The 24,732-nt window shown below is 48.0% G+C and overlaps 1 protein-coding gene across 1 annotated transcript in view; it reads left to right on the top strand.

Moving 5' to 3' along the window:
• The window catches only part of wdfy3 (WD repeat and FYVE domain containing 3), a 252,100-nt gene that overhangs the window by 128,037 nt on the left and 99,331 nt on the right, over nt 1-24,732 (top strand). The window contains 10 exon segments of the mRNA XM_065026907.1: nt 9,621-9,721; nt 13,551-13,769; nt 16,335-16,516; nt 16,944-17,175; nt 17,609-17,766; nt 19,871-19,982; nt 21,539-21,729; nt 21,983-22,135; nt 22,383-22,456; nt 23,980-24,141. Of these exon segments, the coding sequence (XP_064882979.1) occupies nt 9,621-9,721; nt 13,551-13,769; nt 16,335-16,516; nt 16,944-17,175; nt 17,609-17,766; nt 19,871-19,982; nt 21,539-21,729; nt 21,983-22,135; nt 22,383-22,456; nt 23,980-24,141 (1,584 nt within the window).

The following is a 24,732-nucleotide window of genomic DNA, read 5'->3' as shown; positions in this document are numbered from 1 at the left end:
TGTTGTTTCCTACCTTCACCACCTGGGGGGCGGCCCATCAGGAAGTCCAGGACCCAGTCGCACAGGGCCGGGTTCAGACCCAGGTCCTCGAGTTTAATGATGAGCTTGAAGGGTACTATGGTGTTGAATGCTGAGCGAGACTCAATAAACAGCATTTTTACATAGTTATTCCTCTTGTACCGATGGGATAGGGCAGTGTGCAATGTGATGGCAATTGCATCGTCTGTGGATCTATTGGGGCGGTAAGCAAATTGGAGTGGGTCTAGGGTGTCAGGTAAGGTAGAGGTGATATGATCCTTGACTAGTTTCTCAAAGCACTTCATGATGACAGAGGTGAGTGCTACGATGCGATATCATTTAGTTCAGTTACCTTTGCCTTCTTGGGTACAGGAACAACGGTGGCCATCTTGAAGCATGTGGGGACAGCAGACTGGGATAGGGAGTGATTGAATATGTCCGTAAACACTCCATCCAGCTGGTCTGCGCATGCTCTGAGGGCGCGGCTAGGGATGCCGTCTGGACCGGTTGCCTTGCGAGGGTTAACACGTTTAAATGTTTTACTCACATCGTCCACGGAGAAGGGCGGCGGCACTGGTTTATCCGCAAAATGTGCGAAGTGTTTAGCTTTGTCTGGAAGCAAAACGTCGGTCTCTGTGACGTGGCTGGTTTTCCTTTTGTAGTCCGTGATTGTCTATAGTCCCTGCCACATACGTCTCGTGTCTGAGCCGTTGAATTGCGACTCCACTTTGTCTCTATACTGACGTTTAGCTCGTTTGATTGTTTTATTGCCTGTTTATATTCTGCCATGTTACAAGTTGCCTTGCCATTGTTAAATGTGGTGGTTCGCGTGAATGTTACTGTCTATCCACAGTTTCTGGTTAGGGTAGGTTTTAATAGCCACAGTGGGTACTACATCTCCTATACACTTCCTTATGAACTCAGTCACCGTATCCGTGTATGCGTCTACCACCATGGAACATATCCCTGTCCACGTGATCAAAACAATCCTGAAGCGTGGATTCTGATTGGTCAGACCAGCGTTGAGTAGTACGAAGCACGGGCACTTCCTGTTTGAGTTTCTGAAGCCGTGGTCAGATTTGCCGACAGGAGGGTGGGGGGGGGCCTTGTAAGGATCCCGGAAGTTTGAATAGCAATGGTCGAGACTCTTAGTAGTGCGAGTAAGACAGTCAACATGTTGATAGAATTTCAGCAGCCTAGTCCTCAGATTTGCTTTGTTAAAATCCCCAGCTCACATAAATGCAGCCTCAGGATATGTGGTTTGCAGTTTGCATCAAGTCTAGTGAAGTTCTTTGAGGGTCGCTGAGGTTTCGGCTTGAGGTGGGATGTACACAGTCTTGACGGTGACGGAGGATAATTCTCTTGGGAGATAATATGGTCGGCATTTAATTGTGACGTATTCTTGGTCAGGTGAACAAAATGACTCGAGTTCCTGTATGTGCCTAGAATTACACCAAGAGTCATTCATCATTAAACCCCGCTCTTCTGCTTCCCGGAGAGATATTTATTCATGTCTGCGTGATGTACTGAGAATCCTGCTGGCTTTACTGACTCCGACAGAGTGTCCCGAGAGAGCCATGTTTCCGTGAAACAAAGTATGTTACAGGCCCCAATGTATCTCTGGAAAGAAATCCTTGCTCTAAGCTCATCAACTTTGTTACCCAAAGACTGAACATTATTGAGTAATATACTCGGAAGCGGTGGGGGGGGGGGTGTGCGGGCCTCCTAAGTCGAACCAGCAGGCTGCCTCGAGTGCCTCTCCTCCCCTGTTGATGTTTTGGGTCGGTCTCTGGAATAAGTTCAATTGCTCTGGGGAGAGTGAACACAGGAGCTGCTCCGGGGAAGTCGTATTCCTGGTCGTAATGCTGGTAGTTCTGGTGAGTTACAGCCGCTCTAATATCCAAATGTTCTTCCCGGCTGTATGTAATGACACAAAGCATTTCCTGAGCTAATAATGTAAGAAATAGTACATAAAAAAGAAAAAAATACTACAAATACTATCTCCGTCAGCGCCGTTGGTTATTCTTCCCCAGATCTGTGCCTCGACACATTCCTGTCTCTGAACTATACGGGCAATTCTTTTGACGTCATGGCTTGGTTTTTTACTCTGACGTGCACTGTCAACTGTGGGACCTTATATAGACAGGTGTGTTCCTTTTCAAATCATCGTCCAATCAGTTGAACTTATCACAGGTGGATTCCAATAAAATTGATCAATAGAAACAGGATGCACCTGAGCTGAATTTCGAGTCTCAAAGCAAAGGGTCTGAATACTTACAAGGTATTTCTGTTTTTAAATATTTTATTAATTTGGAAGAATTTATAAAAACCTGTTTTCATTTTGTTATTATGTAGTATTATGTGTAGATTTGATGAGGACATTTAAAAAATAAATACAAAATCCATTTTAGAATAAGGTAACGTAACAAAATGTGGAAAAAGGGGAGGGGTCTGAATAGTTCCTGAATACCGTACTTCCTACATGATAGAGATGCTTTGTTATCCCTTGTTGTTGCTCGCTATTATTGTTATTATTTATTTCTATGGTTAAAGTCATCCAGTCCAACCCCATCTCCATCCCGCTGTGCCCAGCTGCGTCAGAATAGTACATGTTGTCTCTGGTTAGCAAACAGGCACTGTCCCACTTTTGTTCAACACAAACGCACACGAGACTATCCACACCGCACACACACCCCTTCCCCTCTATCCCATCTGTCACTATGAAATATTCATACCCCAGCCCCTATTAGGACCCATCCCCCAACACACACACACACACACACAGCTGGCTCATATAGGGAAAGTTCTGGGGCAGCTGGTAGGTTGGTACTAAATGGTCGGGGCGTCATTAACTGGTCTGTCACTACACACACGGGACCCGTCAGTGTGTGTAAATAGGGAGTACAAACTTGTATGTGTGTGTGTGTATTCAAGAGACACTGTTGTTTCTGTAGATAGGATAGCGATGGTTATTAGCAAACCACAGAGGAGGGAGGGGCCCAGGGGCCTCATTTAGAAACCGTGCGTCCTACCATAAGCCCCCTCCATCGTCGCTTTAGAGAATTTGGCAGTACATCCGACGTGCCTCACAACTGCAGACCACGTGTAAGTAACCACGTCAGCCCAGGACCTCAACATCCGACTTCTTTATTTGGCTGGATGGTCTGAGACCAGCTACCCAAACAGCTGATGAAACTGTGAGTTTTCTGTCAGAAACCGTATCAGGGAAGCTCATCCGCCCGTCGTCCTCACCAGGATCTTGACCTGACTGCAGTTCGGCGTCATAACCTACTTCAGTGGGCAAAATGCTGACCTTCGATGGTCACTGGTACGCTGAAGAAGTGTGCTCTTCACGGATGATTCCCGGTTTCAACTGTACCGGGCAGATGGCAGACAGCGTGTATGGCATCGTGTGGGCGATCGGTTTGCTGATGTCAACACTGTGAACAGAGTGCCCCATGGTGGCGGTGGGGTTATGATATGGGCAGGTATAAGCTACGGACAACGAACACAATTGCATTCAATCAATAGAAATTTGAATGCACGGAGATACCGTGAGGAGATCCTGAGGCCCGTTGTCGTGCCATTCATCCGCCGCCATCACCTCATGTTTCAGCATGATAATGCACGGTCCCATGTCGCAAGGATCTGTACACAATTCCTGGAAGCTGAAAATGTCCCAGTTCTTCCGTGGCCTGTATACTCACCAGACATGTCACCCAATGAGCATGTTTGGGATGCTCTGGATCGACGTGTACGACAGCTAGTTTCAGTTCCTGCCAATATCCAGCAACTTCGCACAGCCATTAAATATCAACTCTGAAGGATGTTGCGCTGCATGAGGCAAATGGTGGCCACACCAGATACTGACTGGTTTTCTGATCCACGCCTCTGTGTCTATGACCAACAGATGCATGTCAAATCCATAGATTAGGGCTTAATGAATGTATCCTTATCTGAACGGTAACTCCGTCTATATTTTTGTTCAATGTAGTTGTATTTTTTTTTAAACCCCTTTTTTCACCCCAATTGGTAGTTACAGTCTTGTCTCATCGCTGCAACTCCCGTACGGACTCGGGAGAGGTGAAAGTCGAGAGCCATGCGTCCTCCGAAACACAACCCAACCAAGCCGCACTGCTTCTTGACACAATGCCCGCTTAACCCGGAAGCCAGACACACCAATGTGTCGGAGGAAACACCGTACACCTGGCGACCTGGTCCGCGTGCACTGCACCCGGCCCGCCACAGGAGTCGCTAGTGAGTGATGAGACAAGGATATCTCTACCAGCCAAACCCTCCCTAACCCGGACGACGCTGGGCCAATTGTGCGTCGCCCATGGACCTCCCGGTCGTGGCCGGCCTCGACAGAGCCTGGACTCAAACCCATCATCTCTGGAGGCACAGCTAGCACTGCGATGCAGTACCTTAGACCACTGCGCCACTCGGGAGGCCCATCCTTGCGTTTTTTAAAAATAATTATAAATAGGCATCTATTTCCTAGGCTAATATTTTTTTTACATTTCCGTGATAAACAGACAGTTGATATTTTACATTGTAGTGTGTCAGCAGACAAAGTTTCAGTGCTTCATATAAATGAGAGGGAAAAAGTCATTGCAAAACATTAGGCCCTATTCAATTCAAACTATCTTTTTTTTACAACAATAGTTTTGTTTTTCTGTCTGTCAGATAGTCTTGTCTGTCTGATAGTCTTGTCTGTCTGATAGTCTTGTCTGTCTGATAGTCTTGTCTGTCTGATAGTCTTGTCTGTCAGATAGTCTTGTCTGTCAGATAGTCTTGTCTGTCTGATAGTCTTGTCTGTCTCATAGTCTTGTCTGTCTGATAGTCTTGTCTGTCTGATCGTCTTGTCTGTCTGATAGTCTTGTCTGTCTGATAGTCTTGTCTGTCTCTTGTCTGTCTGATAGTCTTGTCTGTCTCTTGTCTGTCTCTTGTCTGTCTGATAGTCTTGTCTGTCTCTTGTCTGTCTGATAGTCTTGTCTGTCTGATAGTCTTGTCTGTCTGATAGTCTTGTCTGTCTCTTGTCTGTCTCTTGTCTGTCTGATAGTCTTGTCTGTCTCTTGTCTGTCTGATAGTCTTGTCTGTCTGATAGTCTTGTCTGTCTGATAGTCTTGTCTGTCTGATAGTCTTGTCTGTCTGATAGTCTTGTCTGTCTGATAGTCTTGTCTGTCTGATAGTCTTGTCTGTCTGATAGTCTCTGTCTGATAGTCTTGTCTGTCTGATAGTCTTGTCTGTCAGATAGTCTTGTCTGTCAGATAGTCTTGTCTGTCTGATAGTCTTGTCTGTCTGATAGTCTTGTCTGTCTGATAGTCTTGTCTGTCTCTTGTCTGTCTCTTGTCTGTCTGATAGTCTTGTCTGTCTCTTGTCTGTCTGATAGTCTTGTCTGTCTGATAGTCTTGTCTGTCTGATAGTCTTGTCTGTCTGATAGTCTTGTCTGTCAGATAGTCTTGTCTGTCTGATAGTCTTGTCTGTCTGATAGTCTTGTCTGTCTGATAGTCTTGTCTGTCTGATAGTCTTGTCTGTCTGATAGTCTTGTCTGTCAGATAGTCTTGTCTGTCAGATAGTCTTGTCTGTCAGATAGTCTTGTCTGTCAGATAGTCTTGTCTGTCTGATAGTCTTGTCTGTCTGATAGTCTTGTCTGTCTCTTGTCTGTCTCTTGTCTGTCTGATAGTCTTGTCTGTCTCTTGTCTGTCTCTTGTCTGTCTGATAGTCTTGTCTGTCTCTTGTCTGTCTGATAGTCTTGTCTGTCTGATAGTCTTGTCTGTCTGATAGTCTTGTCTGTCTGATAGTCTTGTCTGTCTGATAGTCTTGTCTGTCTCTTGTCTGTCTCTTGTCTGTCTGATAGTCTTGTCTGTCTCTTGTCTGTCTGATAGTCTTGTCTGTCTGATAGTCTTGTCTGTCTGATAGTCTTGTCTGTCAGATAGTCTTGTCTGTCAGATAGTCTTGTCTGTCTGATAGTCTTGTCTGTCTGATAGTCTTGTCTGTCTGATAGTCTTGTCTGTCTGATAGTCTTGTCTGTCTGATAGTCTTGTCTGTCAGATAGTCTTGTCTGTCTGATAGTCTTGTCTGTCAGATAGTCTTGTCTGTCTGATAGTCTTGTCTGTCAGATAGTCTTGTCTGTCAGATAGTCTTGTCTGTCAGATAGTCTTGTCTGTCTGATAGTCTTGTCTGTCTGATAGTCTTGTCTGTCAGATAGTCTTGTCTGTCTGATAGTCGTGTCTGTCTGATAGTCTTGTCTGTCAGATAGTCTTGTCTGTCTGATAGTCTTGTCTGTCTGATAGTCTTGTCTGTCTGATAGTCTTGTCTGTCAGATAGTCTTGTCTGTCTGATAGTCTTGTCTGTCTGATAGTCTTGTCTGTCTGATAGTCTTGTCTGTCTGAAAGTCTTGTCTGTCTGATAGTCTTGTCTGTCTGATAGTCTTGTCTGTCTGATAGTCTTGTCTGTCTGATAGTCTTGTCTGTCTGATAGTCTTGTCTGTCAGATAGTCTTGTCTGTCAGATAGTCTTATAGCAAATGTCACTGCAAAGTTTTAACATTCTGCCCCCCCCCCCCAAAAGACATTTGGTCACGTTCGCCATCGCTATTTCCTGTAGAAAACTGCTTAATTCCAATACTTCCAAAGTATACAGCAAACAAGGGTGTTATTGTCACCTTAAAAGGTGGATGATGGGATGGGGGGGGGTTCAGTTTTTATGCTCATTCACAGTTTCAGGACAGGTCTGATTATAACAGGGAACACTGCAGGTTTAGAAATCAACATTTTTTGTCCGTATGTTGTCTTTAAAAAATAAAATACATTTTTTAAACGCAAATACTTTTGTGTATAACTTCCGCCACGGTTATAAATGAGGTCCTGGTCTTTTTGTGTTTTCCAATTCCATTACTGCTCTTTTAATACTTTAAGAGTTTTACTCTTTTACTTCGTCAGAACGCTGTTCTAAGCTCATGTTTGACATTCGGCTTACAATTTGACACCGTTCCTTTCATTTCTTCCTCGAGATTTTTTCAGAAGGTAGACCATAAATCCCCAAAGTGGGTATTCAGGGTGACGACGACAACAACAATGTTTTCATGTTGAGAGAGAGAAGAACAGATAACTCGGGGATGGGCAACTTGTTTTTTGTGGCACTCACCCCCGTCCAATCTAAACTCATGAGAGGTCTGCAGTGGCTTGTGGGTCTGCAGTGGCTTGTGGGTCTGCAGTGGCTTGTGGGTCTGCAGTGGCTTGTGGGTCTGCAGTGGCTTGTGGGTCTGCAGTGGCTTGTGGGTCTGCAGTGGCTTGTGGGTCTGCAGGGGCTTGTGGGTCTGCAGGGCTTGTGGGTCTGCAGTGGCTTGTGGGTCTGCAGGGGCTTGTGGGTCTGCAGGGGCTTGTGGGTCTGCAGGGCTTGTGGGTCTGCAGTGGCTTGTGGGTCTGCAGTGGCTTGTGGGTCTGCAGGGGCTTGTGGGTCTGCAGGGGCTTGTGGGTCTGCAGGGGCTTGTGGGTCTGCAGGGGCTTGTGGGTCTGCAGTGGCTTGTGGGTCTGCAGTGGCTTGTGGGTCTGCAGGGGCTTGTGGGTCTGCAGGGGCTTGTGGGTTTGCAGGGGCTTGTGGGTCTGCGTACCCACATCCATACCCACACATGCAGTCAGAGACGGCCCGAGTCTAAGTCTGTTGAGGGGGACCCCCTTGCGAGCAAAACATTTCAGTGGCCCTCCCTCTTGACAACAGAGAGAGAAAAATACATTTATTAGAGTTCATTTTAATTTTGCCATTTTGCAGAGAGGAAAAATGGTGCATTTCTAAAGCTAGCCTACAAAACCCTCGGGTTGCCAGTCGTCCCATCCCTGAGCCTGCTGATATGTCCAGGTTGAGAGAAAATAACAACTAGTCGAGGTCTAGGAGTCTAACTTAGTCACATGTTTCTTAGAAGCTGAAGATCCTGTCATTGACTTTGTAAGGTCAGTGATTTACTGTGAAGAAAAAGAGTTCTGTGTATTCTCTTTTTGTTCTGTCTCCACTAGCGGTAACAAAGCTAGGAGTTGTGAAGCAAACGCTGAGTAGACATGACAGCTCTTTTTTTTTTTTTTTTTGTCTGGACTCCTGTTGGATGCAGTTAGTGTCAAACTAAATCGAGGGTGGAACTGGGGGAGAATTCATTTTGACGTGTAAAAAAATGTTTTTTTTAAGATGAATTTAAGGATTTTATTTTTGTGGTTTCCCCACAGTGACTTAAAAAAAAATTAAATACCTACTTAGAACAGTCCCTTCATAATGCTCCCTCTAGATTATATCTCTAGGTGTCTGTTCCTGCCCAGCCTGGCCCCTTCATAATGCTCCCTCTAGATTATATCTATAGGTGTCTGTTCCTGCCCAGTCTGGCCCCTTCATAATGCTCCCTCTAGATTATATCTCTAATGCTCCCTCTAGATTATATCTCTAGGTGTCTGTTCCTGCCCAGCCTGGCCCCTTCATAATGCTCCCTCTAGATTATATCTCTAATGCTCCCTCTAGATTATATCTCTAGGTGTCTGTTCCTGCCCAGCCTGGCCCCTTCATAATGCTCCCTCTAGATTATATCTCTAGGTGTCTGTTCCTGCCCAGTCTGGCCCCTTCATAATGCTCCCTCTAGATTATATCTCTAGGTGTCTGTTCCTGCCCAGTCTGGCCCCTTCATAATGCTCCCTCTAGATTATATCTCTAGATTATATCTCTAGGTGTCTGTTCCTGCCCAGTCTGGCCCCTTCATAATGCTCCCTCTAGATTATATCTCTAGGTGTCTGTTCCTGCCCAGCCTGGCCCCTTCATAATGCTCCCCTCTAGATTATATCTCTAGGTGTCTGTTCCTGCCCAGTCTGGCTCCTTCATAATGCTCCCCTCTAGATTATATCTCTAATGCTCCCTCTAGATTATATCTCTAGGTGTCTGTTTCTGCTCCCTCTAGATTATATATTACACTGAGTGGACAAAACATTAAGTACGCCTGCCCTTTGCTTGACATAGACTGACCAGATGAAAGCCCTTATTGATGTCACTTGTTAAATCCACATCAATCAGTGTAGATGAAGGGGAGGAGACTGTTTAAAGAATGACTTTTTAAGCCTAGAGGCAATTGAGACATGGAATGTGTATGTGTGCCGTTCAGAGGGTGAATGGGGCAAGACAAAAGATTTAAGTGCCTTTGAACAGGTTATGGTAGTAGGTTCCAGGCGCACCGGTTTGTGTCAAGAACTGCAACACTGCTGGGTTTTTTCACGCTCAACAGTTTCCCGTGTGTATCAAGAATGGTCCACCACCCAAAGGACATTGAGTCAACTCGACACAACTGTGGGAAACATTGAAGTCAACATGGCCCGGGATCCCTGTGGAACGATTTCAACACCTTGTAGAGTCCATGTCCCCGACCAAATGAGGCTGTTTAAGAAATATATATATATATTATTTAACCTTTATTTAACTAGGCAAGCCAGTTCAGAACAAATTCTTATTTACAATGACGGCCTGTTATGAGGGCAAATTCATATTCTTAATGTTTTTTACCCTCAGTGTACTGTGTATCAGATTATAGTAGATTTAGTCATTTAATGTACTGTATGTTCCTCCTGTCTCTAGGTGTCTGTTCCAGCCAAGCCTGGCTCCTCACAACGCTCCCTCTAACAATGCCAACACAGGAGGAGTCAGTGATGGAGCCGTGGTCTCTGGGATTGGAGCAGGTCAGTATCACTACAACCTAAACTTAGCCTAGGTTACATCCTCGAGCTAGCAGGTCAATATCACTACATCCTAAACTTAGCCTAGGTTACATCCTCTAGCTAGCAGGTCAGTATCACTACAACCTAAACTTAGCCTAGGTTACATCCTCTAGCTAGCAGGTCAGTATCACTACATCCTAAACTTAGCCTAGGTTACATCCTCTAGCTAGCAGGCCAATATCACTACAACCTAAACTTAGCCTAGGTTACATCCTCTAGCTAGCAGGTCAGTATCACTACATCCTAAACTTAGCCTAGGTTACATCCTCTAGCTAGCAGGTCAATATCACTACATCCTAAACTTAGCCTAGGTTGCATCCTCTAGCTAGCAGGTCAGTATCACTACATCCTAAACGTAGCCTAGTCTTCATCCCCTAGCTAGCAGGTCACTATGACAACATGCTAAACTTAGCCTAGTCTTCATCCCCTAGCTAGCCTCCTCCTCCCTCTTCCTCTTTTCTCCCTCTTCCTCCTTTCTCCTCTCATTTCCTCTTCTCTGGTCAATGGGATTGGAGCAGGTCAGTATTACTACAACGCTATTAGTGGTCAGTATCACAACAAGCCTAATCTTACACTACCATCCCCAAGCTAGCCTCCAACCCAAATCATCACGACACACATACACAAAATCTGCATCACCTACAAAGGGAAACCCAAACACGAGCTGCCAAGTGATGTGAGCCTACCAGATGAGCTAAATGCCTTTAATGCTCACTTCGAGGAAAGCAACACTGAAGCATGCATGAGAGCACCAGCTGTCCCGAACGACTGTGTGATCATGCTCTCCGTAGCCGATGTGAGCAAGAGCTTTAAACAGGTCAACATTCACAAGGCCGCAGGGCCAGACGGATTACCAGGACGTGTACTGAGAACAGGTGCTGACCAACTGGCAAGTGTCTTCACTGACATTTTCAACCTCTCCCTGTCTGAGTCTGTAATACCAACATGTTTTAAGCAGACTACCATAGTGCCTGTGCCCAATAAATCGAAGGTAACCTGCCTAAATGACTACCGCCCCATATCACTCACATCTGTAGCTATGAAGTGCTTTGAAAGGCTGGTCATGGCTCACATCAACACCATCATCCCAGAAACCCTAGACCCACTCCAATTCATTTACCACCCCAGCAGATCCACAGATGACGCAATCTCAATCGCACTCCACACTGCCCTTTCTCACCTGGACAAAAGGAACACCTATGAGAATGCTATTCATTGACTAGAGCTCAGCGTTCAACACCATAGTGCCCTCAAAGCTCATCACTAAGCTAAGGACCCTGGGACTAAACACCTCCCTCTGCAACTGGATCCTGGACTTCCTGAAGGGCCGCCCCCAGGTGGTGAGGGTTGGTAGCAACACATCTGCCATGCTGATCCTTAACACTGGAGCTCCCCAGGGGTGCGTGCTCAGTCCCCTCCTGTACTCCCTGTTCACCCACAACTGCATGGCCAGGCACGACTCCAACACTATCATTAAGTTTGCTGATGATACAAAGGTGGTAGTCCTGATCACCGACAACGATGAGACATCCTATAGGGAGGAGAGTTTCAAGTTCCTTGGTTCCAACAAACTATCATGGTCCAAACACACCATGACAGTCCTGAAGAGGGCCCAACAATGTTTTTTTCCCCTCAGGAGACTGGAAAGATTTGACATGGGTCCACAGATCCTCAAAAAGTTATACAGCTGCACCATCGAGAGCATCCTGACCGGTTGCATCACTGCCTGGTATGGCAACTGCTTGGCATCCAACCGTAAGGCACTACAGAGGGTAGTGCGTATGGTCCAGTACATCACCGGGGCCAAGCTTCCTGCCATCCAGGACCTCTATGCCAGGCGGTGTCAGAGGAAGGCCCTAAAAATGGTCAAAGACTCCAGCCATCCTAGTCACAGACTGTTCTCTCTGCCCCCTTCCGGCAAGCGGTACCGGAGCCCCAAGTCTAGGTCCAAAAGGCTCCTTCACAGCTTCTACCCCCAAGCCATAAGACTGCTGAACAACTAATCAAACAGCCACATGGACTATCTGTAAGGTCTACACTTGTTGCATTCCGTACATGTGACAACTACAATTGGATTTGATTTAGTTTCCATATTAAAATGTCCCAGTTCTTCCATGTCCTGCATACTCACCAGACATGTCACCCATTGAGCATGTTTGGGATGCTCTGGATCAACGTGTACGACAGCGTGTTCCAGTTCCTGCCAATATCCATCAACTTCTCACAGCCATTGAAGAAGAGTTGGACAACATTCCACAGGCCACAATCAACAGCCTGATCAACTCTATGTGAAGGAGATGTGTCACGCTGAATGAGGCAAATGGTCACACCAGATACTGACTGGTTTTCTGATCCACGCCGCTACGATTTTGTTTAATAAGGTCTCTGTGACCAACAGATGCATATCTGTATTCCCAGTCATGTGAAATCCATAGATTAGGGCCTAATGAATTTATTTCTAGTGAATGATTTCCTTATATGAACTGTAACTCGGTAACATTGTTTACATATTTGCACGTTGTCGTTTTGTTCAGTGTAGTAGTATGACGTCATCAGGGCTACTTCATTCATCGAACCAGTCTGGTTCCTCCCAGTCTGCCCGTTAACTCAGTCTGCCCGTTAACCCAGTCTGCCCGTTAACCCAGTCTGCCCGTTATCCCAGTCTGCCCGTTATCCCAGTCTGCCCGTTATCCCAGTCTGCCCGTTAACCCAACCAGACCCCGGTTGTCCCGACCATATACTCCGTAGACCTAAACAAATAATAATACATCATTATTGATGTACAGACCCAGACGCTAAAGCAGCCATCCAGAGGATATACACAGCTCAGCCTCTTCTCCCTCTCGCCCCTCTCCTCTCCTCTCTCTCCCCTCTCTCCTCTCCCTCTCATCCCTCTCTCTTCTCCCTCTCGCCCCTCTCTCTCCCCTCTCATCCCTCTCTCCTCTCCCTCTCATCCCTCTCTCCTATCCCTCTCATCCCTCTCTCTTTTCCCTCTCATCCCTCTCTCTTCTCCCTCTCGCCCCTCTCTCCTCTCCCTCTCGCCACTCTCTCTCCCCTCTCATCTCTCTCTCCTCTCGCTCCTCTCCTCTCCTCTCTCTCCCCTCTCTCTTCTCCCTCTCGCCCCTCTCATCTCTCTCTCCTCTCCCTCTCTCCTCTCCCTCTCATCCCTCTCTCTTCTCCCTCTCACCCCTCTCTCCTATTCTTTCTCTCTCTTTCTCCTCTCATCCCTCTCTCCTCTCCCTCTCACCCCTCTCTCTCCCCTCTCGCCCCTCTCTCTCCTATTCTCTCTCCCTCTCGCCCCTCTCTATCCTCTCCCTCTCGCCCCTCTCTCTCCTCCCTCTCGCCCCTCTCTCTCCTCCCTCTCGCCCCTCTCTCTCCTCCCTCTCGCCCCTCTCTCTCCTCCCTCTCGCCCCTCTCTCTCCTCTCTCCTATCCCTCTCACCACTCTCTCTTCTCCCTCTCACCCCTCTCTCTCTCGCCCCTCTCTCTCTCCCTCTCGCCCCTCTCTCTCTCCCTCTCGCCCCTCTCTCTCCTCCCTCTCGCCCCTCTCTCTCCTATCCCTCTCACCACTCTCTCTTCTCCCTCTCACCCCTCTCTCTTCTCCCTTTCGCCTCTCTCTCTCACCTCTCTCTTCTCCCACACGCCTCTCTCCTCTCCCTCTTTCCTCTCCCTCTCTCCTCTCCTATGTCTCTCTCATCCTCATGTATGAAGGCTCATTAATTCTCATCCTCATGTTATCATTAGCTCATTAATTTAACCAGCTCTCTCCCTCTCTCCCTCCCTCCGTGTAGGAGAGCGTCTGTTCCCCCCTCCGTCTGGTCTAAGCTACTCTACGTGGTTCTGTGTGGAGAGGTTCAGCTCTGCCCCCCACACCCACCCTGTCCGTCTGCTGACGGTGGTCCGACGGGCCACATCCTCAGAACAACACTATATCTGTCTGGCCGTGGTTCTGTCTGCTAAGGACCGGTCCCTGACGGTGTCTACCAAGGAGGAGCTGCTGCAGAGCTACGGTACGCACAAACGCACGCACGAACGCACGCACAAACGCACGCACGCACAAACGCACGCACACACGCACGAACGCACGCACAAACGCACACACACGCACGCACACACACACGCACAAACGCATGCACACACACACACACGCACAAACGCACGCACACACACACGCACGAACGCACACACAAGGACGCAGGAAAACACACTCATACACACAGGTGTACACGTGCACTCACACCCTTTACCCAAACTGAAAATATTGTTCCTGGTTAACCTGGTTTAGAGGTTTGTAAACCTGATGAATAATCTCGTACTGGAATCACTCCCTTCCCCAGATTAACATCTCTACATAATTCACACAGTCTCTGTAAATAATTTAGTGAAAAAACATCCACACACACTGGTTCATTCTAGCGCTGCTCTCGACTCTGCAAACCAATACTGTCCTCCCTCTACCACACGTACCCAACCCTTATACCACACGTACCCAACCCTTATACCACACGTACCCAACCCTTATACCACACGTACCCAACCCTTATACCACACGTACCCAACCCTTATACCACACGTACCCAACAACATCCTTCTCTCTTTCACAGTGAATGACTTCCTACCCAATCTCAACCCCTACGTAAACACTGATGTTTTATCATGTGAACCTAGGAACAACATCCTTCCCTCTTCCACAGTAGATGACTTCAGTGAGGTGTCTTCTCCCTCCTCTCCCCCTCTACCCGTTCAACCTCCCTCCTTTACCCCTCTACCCGTTCAACCTCCCTCCTCTCCCCCTCTACCCGTTCAACCTCCCTCCTTTACCCCTCTTCTCCCCCTCCTCTCCCCCTCCTCTACCCCTCCTCTACCCCTCCTCTCCCCCTCCTCTCCCCCTCCTCTACCCCTCCTCTACCCCTCCTCTACCCATCCTCTACCCATCCTCTCCCCTCCTCTACCCCTCCTCTCCCTCTCCTCTCCCCTCCTCTACCCCCTCCCCTCTCCCTCCTCCTCCCCCCTCCTCTACCCCTCCTCTACCCATCCTCTATACCTCCTCTCTCACTCCTCTCCCCTCCTCTATACCTCCTCTCCCCTCCTCTATACCTCCTCTCTCCCTCCTCTCCCCCTCCTCTATACCTCCTCTCCCCCTCCTCTCCCCCTCCTCTATACCTCCTCTCTCCCTCCTCTCTCCCTCCTCTCCCCCTCTCTATACCTCCTCTCTCCCTCCTCTCCCCCCCTCTCTCCCTCCTCTACCCATCCTCTCCCCCTCCTCTACCCATCCTCTCCCCCTCCTCTACCCATCCTCTCCCCTCCTCTACTCATCTTCTATACCTCCTCTCCCCTCCTCTCCCCCTCCTCTTTCCCTCCTCTTTCCCTCCTCTCCCCCTCCTCTCCCCCTCCTCTACCCATCCGCTATACCTCCTCTACCCTCCGCTATACCTCCTCTACCCATCCTCTACCCCTCCCCTCTCCCTCCTCTCCCCCTCCTCTATACCTCCTCTACACCCTCCTCTCTCCCTCATCTCTCCCTCATCTCCCCTCCTCTACCCTCCTCTACCCCTCCTCTACCCCTCCTCTCTCCCTCCTCTACCCCTCCTCTCTCCCTCCTCTACCCATCCTCTCTCCCTCCTCTACCCCTCCTCTCTCCCTCCTCTCTCCATCCTCTCCCCCTCCTCTCTCCATCCTCTCCCCTCCTCTACCCCTCCTCTCTCCCTCCTCTACCCCTCCTCTCTCCCTCCTCTACCCCTCCTCTCCCCCTCCTCTACCCATCCTCTCTCCCTCCTCTCTCCCTCCTCTACCCCTCCTCTCTCCCTCCTCTCTCCCTCCTCTACCCCTCCTCTCTCCCTCCTCTATACCTCCTCTACCCCTCCTCTCTCCCTCCTCTCATCAGGGATGGAAATGAAGCTAGCCCCAGGCTAGTACTAAATTGTGATTAACTTACCAGCCGACTAGTGGCTAATTTACCAGCCGACTAGTGGCTAACTTACCAGCCGACTAGTGGCTAACTTACCAGCCGACTAGTGGCTAACTTACCAGCCGACTAGTGGCTAACTTACCAGCCGACTAGTGTCTAACTTACCAGCCGACTAGTGGCTAACTTACCAGCCGACTAGTGACTAACTTACCAGCCGACTAGTGGCTAACTTACCAGCCGACTAGTGGCTAACTTACCAGCCGACTAGTGGCTAACTTACCAGCCGACTAGTGGCTAACTTACCAGCCGACTAGTGGCTAACTTACCAGCCGACTAGTGACTAACTTACCAGCCGACTAGTGACTAACTTACCAGCCGACTAGTGACTAACTTACCAGCCGACTAGTGGCTAACTTACCAGCCGACTAGTGGCTAACTTACCAGCCGACTAGTGGCTAACTTACCAGCCGACTAGTGGCTAACTTACCAGCCGACTAGTGACACGTTGTCTTTTGTGTGTCATGTCACAGATTTGAGTCAGAACGGTGGTCAACCAATCAGCCGTGTGCCCCCAAAATCCTCAAGACCCAGCCCTGTTTTCAAACCCATATGAAAAACATTTTTACAACATTTATGTTAACATTACTATGCCCCCACCCCCCAACAGTGGATGATTTCAGCGAGGAGTCTTCGTTCTTCGAGGTTCTCCCGTGCTGCGCCAGGTTCCGCTGCGGAGAGCTGATCGGAGAGGGTCAGTGGCACCACCTGCTGTTAGTCATGAGTAAAGGCATGTTGAAAAACAGCATGGCCACGCTGTACATCGACGGACAACTGTTCCAAACCACCAAGGTAGGGTGTGTGTGTGTGTGTGTGTGTGTGTTCTGTGTGTGTGTGTGTGTGTGTTCTTTGTGTGTGTGTGTGTGTGTGTGTTCTCTGTGTGTGTGTGTGTGTTGTGTGTGTGTGTTCTCTGTGTGTGTGTTGTGTGTGTGTGTTCTCTGTGTGTGTGTTGTGTGTGTGTGTTCTCTGTGTGTGTGTGTGTGTGTGTGTTCTCTGTGTGTGTGTGTGTTCTCTGTGTGTGTGTGTGTTCTCTCTGTGTGTGTGTGTGTGACTGTGTGCCTATTTGAACTCAGATGTGTGTGTGTGTGTGAGTGGCTTGAAGACTCTACCTATATTAAACGTCCCCCCCGCCCCACCACCAGGTGAAGGTGCATAAAGATAGAAGGGGTCATTAGCCATGAAACTGTTGTAACAGCGGTCGATTCTCTCTCCTCTCCAGCTCCACTACATCCATAGTTCTCCTGGTGGCTCCGGGAGCACCAACCCTCCTGTGGTCAGCACCGTGTACAGCTACATAGGCACGCCCCCTGCCCAGAGACAGCTGTCCAATCTGGTGTGGCGCCTGGGGCCCACACACTTCCTGGAGGAGGGGCTTCCTGCTGCCAGCGTCGCGGCGGTGTACGAGCTCGGTCCCAACTACACAGGCAGCTTTCAGGCCGTCTACCTGCTCTGTGAGGATGCTTTATGTTTACATTTGAGTCCTTTAGCAGAGGGACATATTTTCACATATCCCCCCCCCCCCCTGTGGGAGTCAAACCGACAACCCTGACGTTGCAAGTGTCATGCTCCGCCATCTGAGCCACACGGGACGAGAGTAGAGAGGAGAACACACACAGAGAACACACACACACACACATAGAACAGACAGAGAGAGCACACACACAGACACACACAGAGAACACACACACACAGAGAGAGCGAGAGAACACACACAGAGAACACACACACACACACAGAGAACACACACACACAGAGAACACACACACACACAGAGAACACACACATATTGAGTGGTAAGCTACACAGCTTCCAGGGTCACGTTCCCTGTGAGTAACTGTCTGTTGTTGAGGAACCGCGGTGGATTGTTGTCTCTCTCCCCTTCAGGTAAAGACTCCAAGACTGGAGAGCCTTCATGTCCAGTCGCCCTGGTCCCAGAGGAGAAGGTATCCTTCAGCCTGTACGCCCTCTCTGTCTCTGCCCTCACCGTGGCCAAGATACGCAAGGTCTACAACAAGCTGGACAGCAAGGCCATCGCTAAACAGGTTAGCATCGCTAACGTACACACACACACACACACACAAGCTGGACAGCAAGGCCATCGCTAAACAGGTTAGTATCGCTAACGTACACACACACACACACACACACAGCAAAGCCTACTATGGTCCTGTATGTACTATGGTCCTGTATGTACTATGGTCCTGTATGTACTATGGCCCAGGTATCCTGGGTAAGGGGGCGGCAGGGTAGCCTAGTGGTTAGAGCGTTGGACTAGTAACCGAAAGGTTGTAAGTTCAAATCCGTCGTTCTGCCCCTGAACAGGCAGTTAACCCACTGTCCCTAGGCCGTCATTGAAAATAAGAATTTGTTCTTAACTGACTTGCCTGGTTAAATAAAGGTAAAATAAAATAAGGGACACCCCACCTGTAACACAATGTTATCTCCACCTCACCTATAACACAATGTTATCTCCACCTCACCTATAACACAATGTTATCTCCACCTCACCTATAACACAATGTTATCTCCACCTCACCTATAACACAATGTTATCTCCCCCTGTAACACAATGTTATCTCCCCCTGTAACACAATGTTATCTCCACCTGTAACACAGTGTTATCTCCCCCTGTAACACAATGTTATCTCCACCTCACCTATAACACAATGTTATCTCCCCCTGTAACACAATGTTATCTCCCCCTATAACACAATGTTATCTCCCCCTGTAACACAATGTTATCTCCACCTGTAACACAGTGTTATCTCTACCTTACCTATAACACAATGTTATCTCCCCCTGTAACACAATGTTATCTCCCCCTGTAACACAATGTTATCTCCCCCTGTAACACAATGTTATCTCCCCCTGTGGCACAATGTTATCTCCCCCTGTAACACAATGTTATCTCCCCCTGTAACACAATGTTATCTCCCCTGTAGCACAATGTTATCTCCCCCTGTAGCACAATGTTATCTCCCCCTGTAGCACAATGTTATCTCCCCCTACAACACAATGTTATCTCCCCTGTAACACAATGTTATCTCCACCTGTAGCACAATGTTATCTCCCCCTATAACACAATGTTATCTCCACCTGTAACACAATGTTATCTCCCCCTGTAACACAATGTTATCTCCACCTCACCTGTAACACAATGTTATCTCCCCTACAACACAATGTTATCTCCCCCTGTAGCACAATGTTATCTCCCCTGTAACACAACGTTATCTCCCCCTACAACACAATGTTATCTCCCCTGTAACACAGTGTTATCTCCCCTGTAACACAGTGTTATCTCCCCCTGTAACACAATGTTATCTCTACCTCATCTGTAACACAATGTTATCTCCCCCTGTAACACAATGTTATCTCTACCTCCCCTATAACACAATGTTATCTCCCCTGTAACACAGTGTTATCTCCCCCTGTAACACAATGTTATCTCCACCTGTAACACAATGTTATCTCTACCTCACCTGTAACACAATGTTATCTCCCCTGTAACACAATGTTATCTCCCCCTGTAACACAATGTTATCTCCCCCTGTAACACAATGTTATCTCCACCTGTAACACAATGTTATCTCCACCTCACCTGTAACACAATGTTATCTCCACCTGTAACACAATGTTATCTCCCCCTGTAACACAATGTTATCTCCCCCTGTAACACAATGTTATCTCCACCTCACCTGTAACACAATGTTATCTCCACCTGTAACACAATGTTATCTCTACCTCACCTGTAACACTCCCCTCTCCTCCTCTTCTCCTCTCCTCCTCCCCTTCTCTCCCCTCTCCTCTCCTCCTCCCCTTCTCTCCCCTCTCCTCTCCTCCTCCCCTTCTCTCCTCTTCCCCTCTCCCCTCCCCTCCTCCCCCTCTCCCCCTCTCCTCCTCCCCTCTCCTCCTCCCCCCTCTTCCCCTCCTCCTCCCCTTCTCTCCCCTCTCCTCCTCCCCCTCTCCTCCTCCCCTCTTCCCCTCTCCTCCTCCCTTCTCTCCCCTCTCCTCCTCCCCCTCTCCTCCTCCCCTTCTCTCCCCTCCCCTTCTCTCCCCTCTCCTCCTCCCCCTCTCCTCCTCCCCTCTTCCCCTCTCCTCCTCCCCTTCTCTCCCCTCTCCTCCTCCCCTTCTCTCCCCTCTCCTCAGTTGGCTGTATCGTCTCATGAGAATGCCACTCCGGTCAAGCTGATCCACAACGCGGCCGGTCACCTCAACGGTCCAGCACGCACCATAGGAGCAGCTGTCATTGGATACCTGGGTAAGGGGTTAGGATACCTGGGTAAGGGGTTAGGATACCTGGGTAAGGGGTTAGGATACCAGGGTAAAGGGTTAGGATACCTGGGTAAGGGGTTAGGATACCTGGGTAAGGGGTTAGGATACCAGGGTAAGGGGTTAGGATACCAGGGTAAGGGGTTAGGATACCTGGGTAAGGGGTTAGGATACCTGGGTAAGGGGTTAGGATACCTGGGTAAGGGGTTAGGATACCAGGGTAAGGGGTTAGGATACCAGGGTAAGGGGTTAGGATACCTGGGTAAGGGTTTAGGATACCTGGGTAAGGGGTTAGGATACCTGGGTAAGGGGTTAGGATACCTGGGTAAGGGTAGGATACCTGGGTAAGGGGTTAGGATACCTGGGTAAGGGGTTAGGATAACTGGGTTAGAATACCTGGAGATGTAACTATTAATCAGGGCGAAATTGGCCATATAAGCAAATCTTGTAACAACAGATTTTGCCTTTAAAATAACTTTTGCCCAGAGTGGCTCAGCATCGTAGTGTTGAGGTCGCACTATATCCTGGGGTTCAATCCACGTGACCAGGAGCCCCATCGGGCAGCCCACAATTGGACAGAGCGCCGTCCGGTTTAAGGGAGGGTTGGCCAGGGGGCTTTTACTTGGCTCATCACGCTCTAGCGACTCCTTGTGGCGAGCCGGGCGCATGCAAGCTGACTTCGGTCATCAGTTGAACAGTGTTTCCTCTGACACGTTGGTACAGCTGACTTCAGTCATCAGTTGAACAGTGTTTCCTCCGACACGTTGGTACAGCTGACTTCAGTCATCAGTTGAACAGTGTTTCCAGCTGACTTCAGTCATCAGTTGAACAGTGTTTCCAGCTGACTTCAGTCATCAGTTGAACAGTGTTTCCAGCTGACTTCAGTCATCAGTTGAACAGTGTTTCCAGCTGACTTCAGTCATCAGTTGAACAGTGTTTCCTCTGACACGTTGGTACAGCTGACTTCAGTCATCAGTTGAAAAGTGTTTCCTCCGACACGTTGGTACAGCTGACTTCAGTCATCAGTTGAACAGTGTTTCCAGCTGACTTCAGTCATCAGTTGAACAGTGTTTCCAGCTCTGACAGTTGAACAGTTGGGGGTACAGTTGACTTCAGTCACAGCTGACTTCAGTCATCAGTCAGTCATCAGTTGAACAGTGTTTCCTCTGACACTTTGGTGCAGCTGACTTCAGTCATCAGTTGAACAGTGTTTCCTCTGACACGTTGGTGCAGCTGACTTCCGGGTTAAGCAGACAGTGTTTTAAGAAGTATGTGGCTTGGTAGGTCATGTTTCGGAGCACGTATGTCTCGACCTGCGTCTCTCCCGACAACATTGAGGAGTTGCAGCGATGAGACAAGGTTGTAAACTAGCAATTAGGGAGAAAAATGGGTAAAAACAACCCCATTTTTCATTTATTTGTAATAAATAAATAGAAAATACCTTTTTGCCCCCACTCTTGGTGTGCGTTTGTCCCCAAGTCTGTGGCCACCAACTACACACACACCTTACCTGTAGACTAACTCCTCCTCTCCGCTCTCTTCCAGGTGTGCGTGCGTTCGTCCCCAAGCCTGTGGCGACCAACCTGCAGTACGTGGGCGGGGCTGCGGCCATTTTGGGCCTGGTTGCCATGGCGCAGGACGTTGAGGGTCTCTACGCGGCCGTCAAGGCGATGGTGTGCGTCGTCAAGAGCAACCCGCTGGCCAGCAAGGAGATGGAGCGCATCAAAGGCTACCAGGTACAACTACACTACCCACAATGCAATATGGCCTAGTTCACACTCAAGTTTCATTTACAATACATTTTGTGGACACACCACACTGAACATTGTTGCTCAGATAAAACTGTTGTTTCTCTGCTGTACCTGTTGGCCATACAGTTGAAGAAGAAGCGTCCCCTGCTGAACAGTCACTTCCTGTCTGCTGTAGTTCTAGTAAAACAGTAATATAACTCAGTCTAACTGTAGTATGTGTCTGTTATTTGGTCTCTAGCTGCTGGCCATGTTGTTGAAGAAAAAGCGTCACCTGCTGAACAGCCACATCCTGCACCTGACCTTCTCCCTGGTGGGAACAGTAGACAGCGGCCACGAGACCTCCATCATCCCCAACACCACCGCCTTCCAGGACCTGCTCTGTGACTTCGAGGTTAGCACTAAACCAATGGGCCTCAGGGGAACTGGCTCCAGTTTTGAGCCAAAATGGCCTCTGGGAAACTGATCCAGTTTGAGCCAAAATGGTGGTTGGTGGTCCTTGGTGCAAGCCAAACACAATGGGCTTCAGGGCAACTGATCCAAATCGAGCCAAACGTGGTCCCTGCAGACAAAATAATGTTGTTGGTTTTCTGGTGTGCTATGTTCGTAGAGGTTTTCAAATGTTCTTTCTGTCTCCTCAGGTGTGGCTCCATGCACCCTACGAACTGCACCTGTCCCTGTTTGAACACTTTATAGAGCTCCTCACTGAGTCCAGGTGAGGAATGGTTAACTCCTGCTATTACAGTGAATTCAGAAAGTATTCAGACCCCGTGACTTTTTCCACATTTTGTTACGTTACAGCCTTTTTTTTTTTATTGATACAATTATTTTAGCAGTGGGTCAAAAGTTTACATACACTCAATTAGTATTTGGTAGCATTGCCTTTAAATTGTTTAACTTGGGTCAAACATTTCGGGTAGCCTTCCACAAGCTTCCCACAATAAATTGGTTGAATTTTGGCCCATTCCTCCTGACAGAGCTGGTGTAACTGAGTCAGGTTTGTAGGCCTCCTTGCTCGCAAACGATTTTTCAGTTCTGCCCACAAATGTTCTATAGGATTGAGGTCAGGGCTTTGTGATGGCCAGTCCACTACCTTGATTTTGATGTCCTTAACTTCTTATGGATCATTGGGACGCTAGCGTCCCACCTGGCCAACATCCGGTGAAATTGCAGAGCGCGGAATTCAAATGACAAAAATCGTAATATTAAACATTCATCAAAATACATAATTTAAAGTTTAACTTCTTGTTAATCCAGCCGCTTTGTCAGATTTCAAAAAGGCTTTACGTCGAAAGCACACCATGCGATTATCTGAGGACAGCGCCATGCACACAAAAGCATTACATTCATTTTCCAACCGAGCAGAGGCGTCACGAAAGTCAGAAATAGCGCTAAAATAAATCACTTACCTTTTGTAGATCTTCATCTGGTTGAAATCACAAGCGTCCCAGCTACATAAAAATTAGTCCTTTTGTTCGAAAAAAGTCCTTACTTATATCCCAAAAAAAGTCAGTTTCATTGGCTGCCTTGACTCAGTAATCCACCAGTTTCCGTTCAAAATACATACAAACGAATCCTGTAAATTACCAATAAACTTCTTCCAAACAAGTCAAACAATGTTCCTAATCAATCCTCAGGTACCCTAATATGTAAATAAACAATACAATTTAAGACGGAGAATACCGGAGACAAATTTCCGGAGATAAATAACGAAGCACCCTCACCGGAACGCACAACAAACACTACAGCCAAAAATGCGAGCCACTTACTAAAACTACAAATTCTGGCTAATATATTTTTTTTTTAAACTAGCCTGAAACTCTTTCTAAAGACTGTTGATATCTAGTGGAAGCCCTAGGAACTGCAATCTCGAAAGGTTTTCCTTTTATATCTCTGGAGAGACCTAAAAAATAGCTGTGCTGTGACGCTCCCCATCCAACCTGCTAGAGCTTGAGAGGATCTGCAGAGAAGAATGGGAGGAACTCCCCAAATACAGGTGTGCCAAGCTTGTAGCATCATACCCAAGAAGACTCGAGGCTGTTATCGCTGCCGAAGGTGCTTCAACACAGTACTGAGTAAAGGGTCTGAATACTTATGTAAATGTTATATTTCAGTTTATAGTGACACTATAATCTTAATCACCTGGGGTTTATGAGAAACAAAGACACAGGAAGACCATGTTTCCTGTGTGTAATATTTCAACCAACTGTCTGTCTGTCCTCTTCTCCCCCATCACAGTGAGGCAGCTAAGAACGCTAAGTTGTTACGAGAGTTCCAGCTGATTCCCAAGCTGCTGTTAACCCTGAGAGACACGTCTCTGTCTCAGCCCACCATCTCTGCTATCAGCAACGTTTTGAGTCTGCTGCTGCAAGGGTTCCCCAACCCATATGACCTGCTACGGTAATAACACCCAACCCATATGACCTGCTACGGTAATAACACCCAACCCATATGACCTGCTACGGTAATAACACCCAACCCATATGACCTGCTACGGTAATAACACTCTACACTTTCCCCAACCCATATGACCTGCTACGGTAATAACACTCTCTACACTTTCCCCAACCCATATGACCTGCTACGGTAATAACACCCTACACTTTCCCCAACCCATATGACCTGCTACGGTAATAACACTCTACACTTTCCCCAACCCATATGACCTGCTACGGTAATAACACTCTACACTTTCCCCAACCCATATGACCTGCTACGGTAATAACACTCTACACTTTCCCCAACCCATATGACCTGCTACGGTAATAACACTCTACACTTTCCCCAACCCATATGACCTGCTACGGTAATAACACTCTACACTTTCCCCAATCCATATGACCTGCTACGGTAATAACACTCTCTACACTTTCCCCAACCCATACGACCTGCTACGGTAATAACACTCTCTACACTTTCCCCAACCCATATGACCTGCTACGATAATAACACTCTACACTTTTCCCAACCCATATGACCTGCTACGGTAAT

The sequence above is a fragment of the Oncorhynchus nerka genome, linkage group LG13 (assembly GCF_034236695.1).
Source record: "Oncorhynchus nerka isolate Pitt River linkage group LG13, Oner_Uvic_2.0, whole genome shotgun sequence".
Classification (NCBI taxonomy): Eukaryota; Metazoa; Chordata; class Actinopteri; order Salmoniformes; family Salmonidae; genus Oncorhynchus; species Oncorhynchus nerka.
The sequence above is the reverse complement of the archived record's forward strand: the minus strand, read 5'-3'. Positions and strand labels throughout refer to the sequence as shown.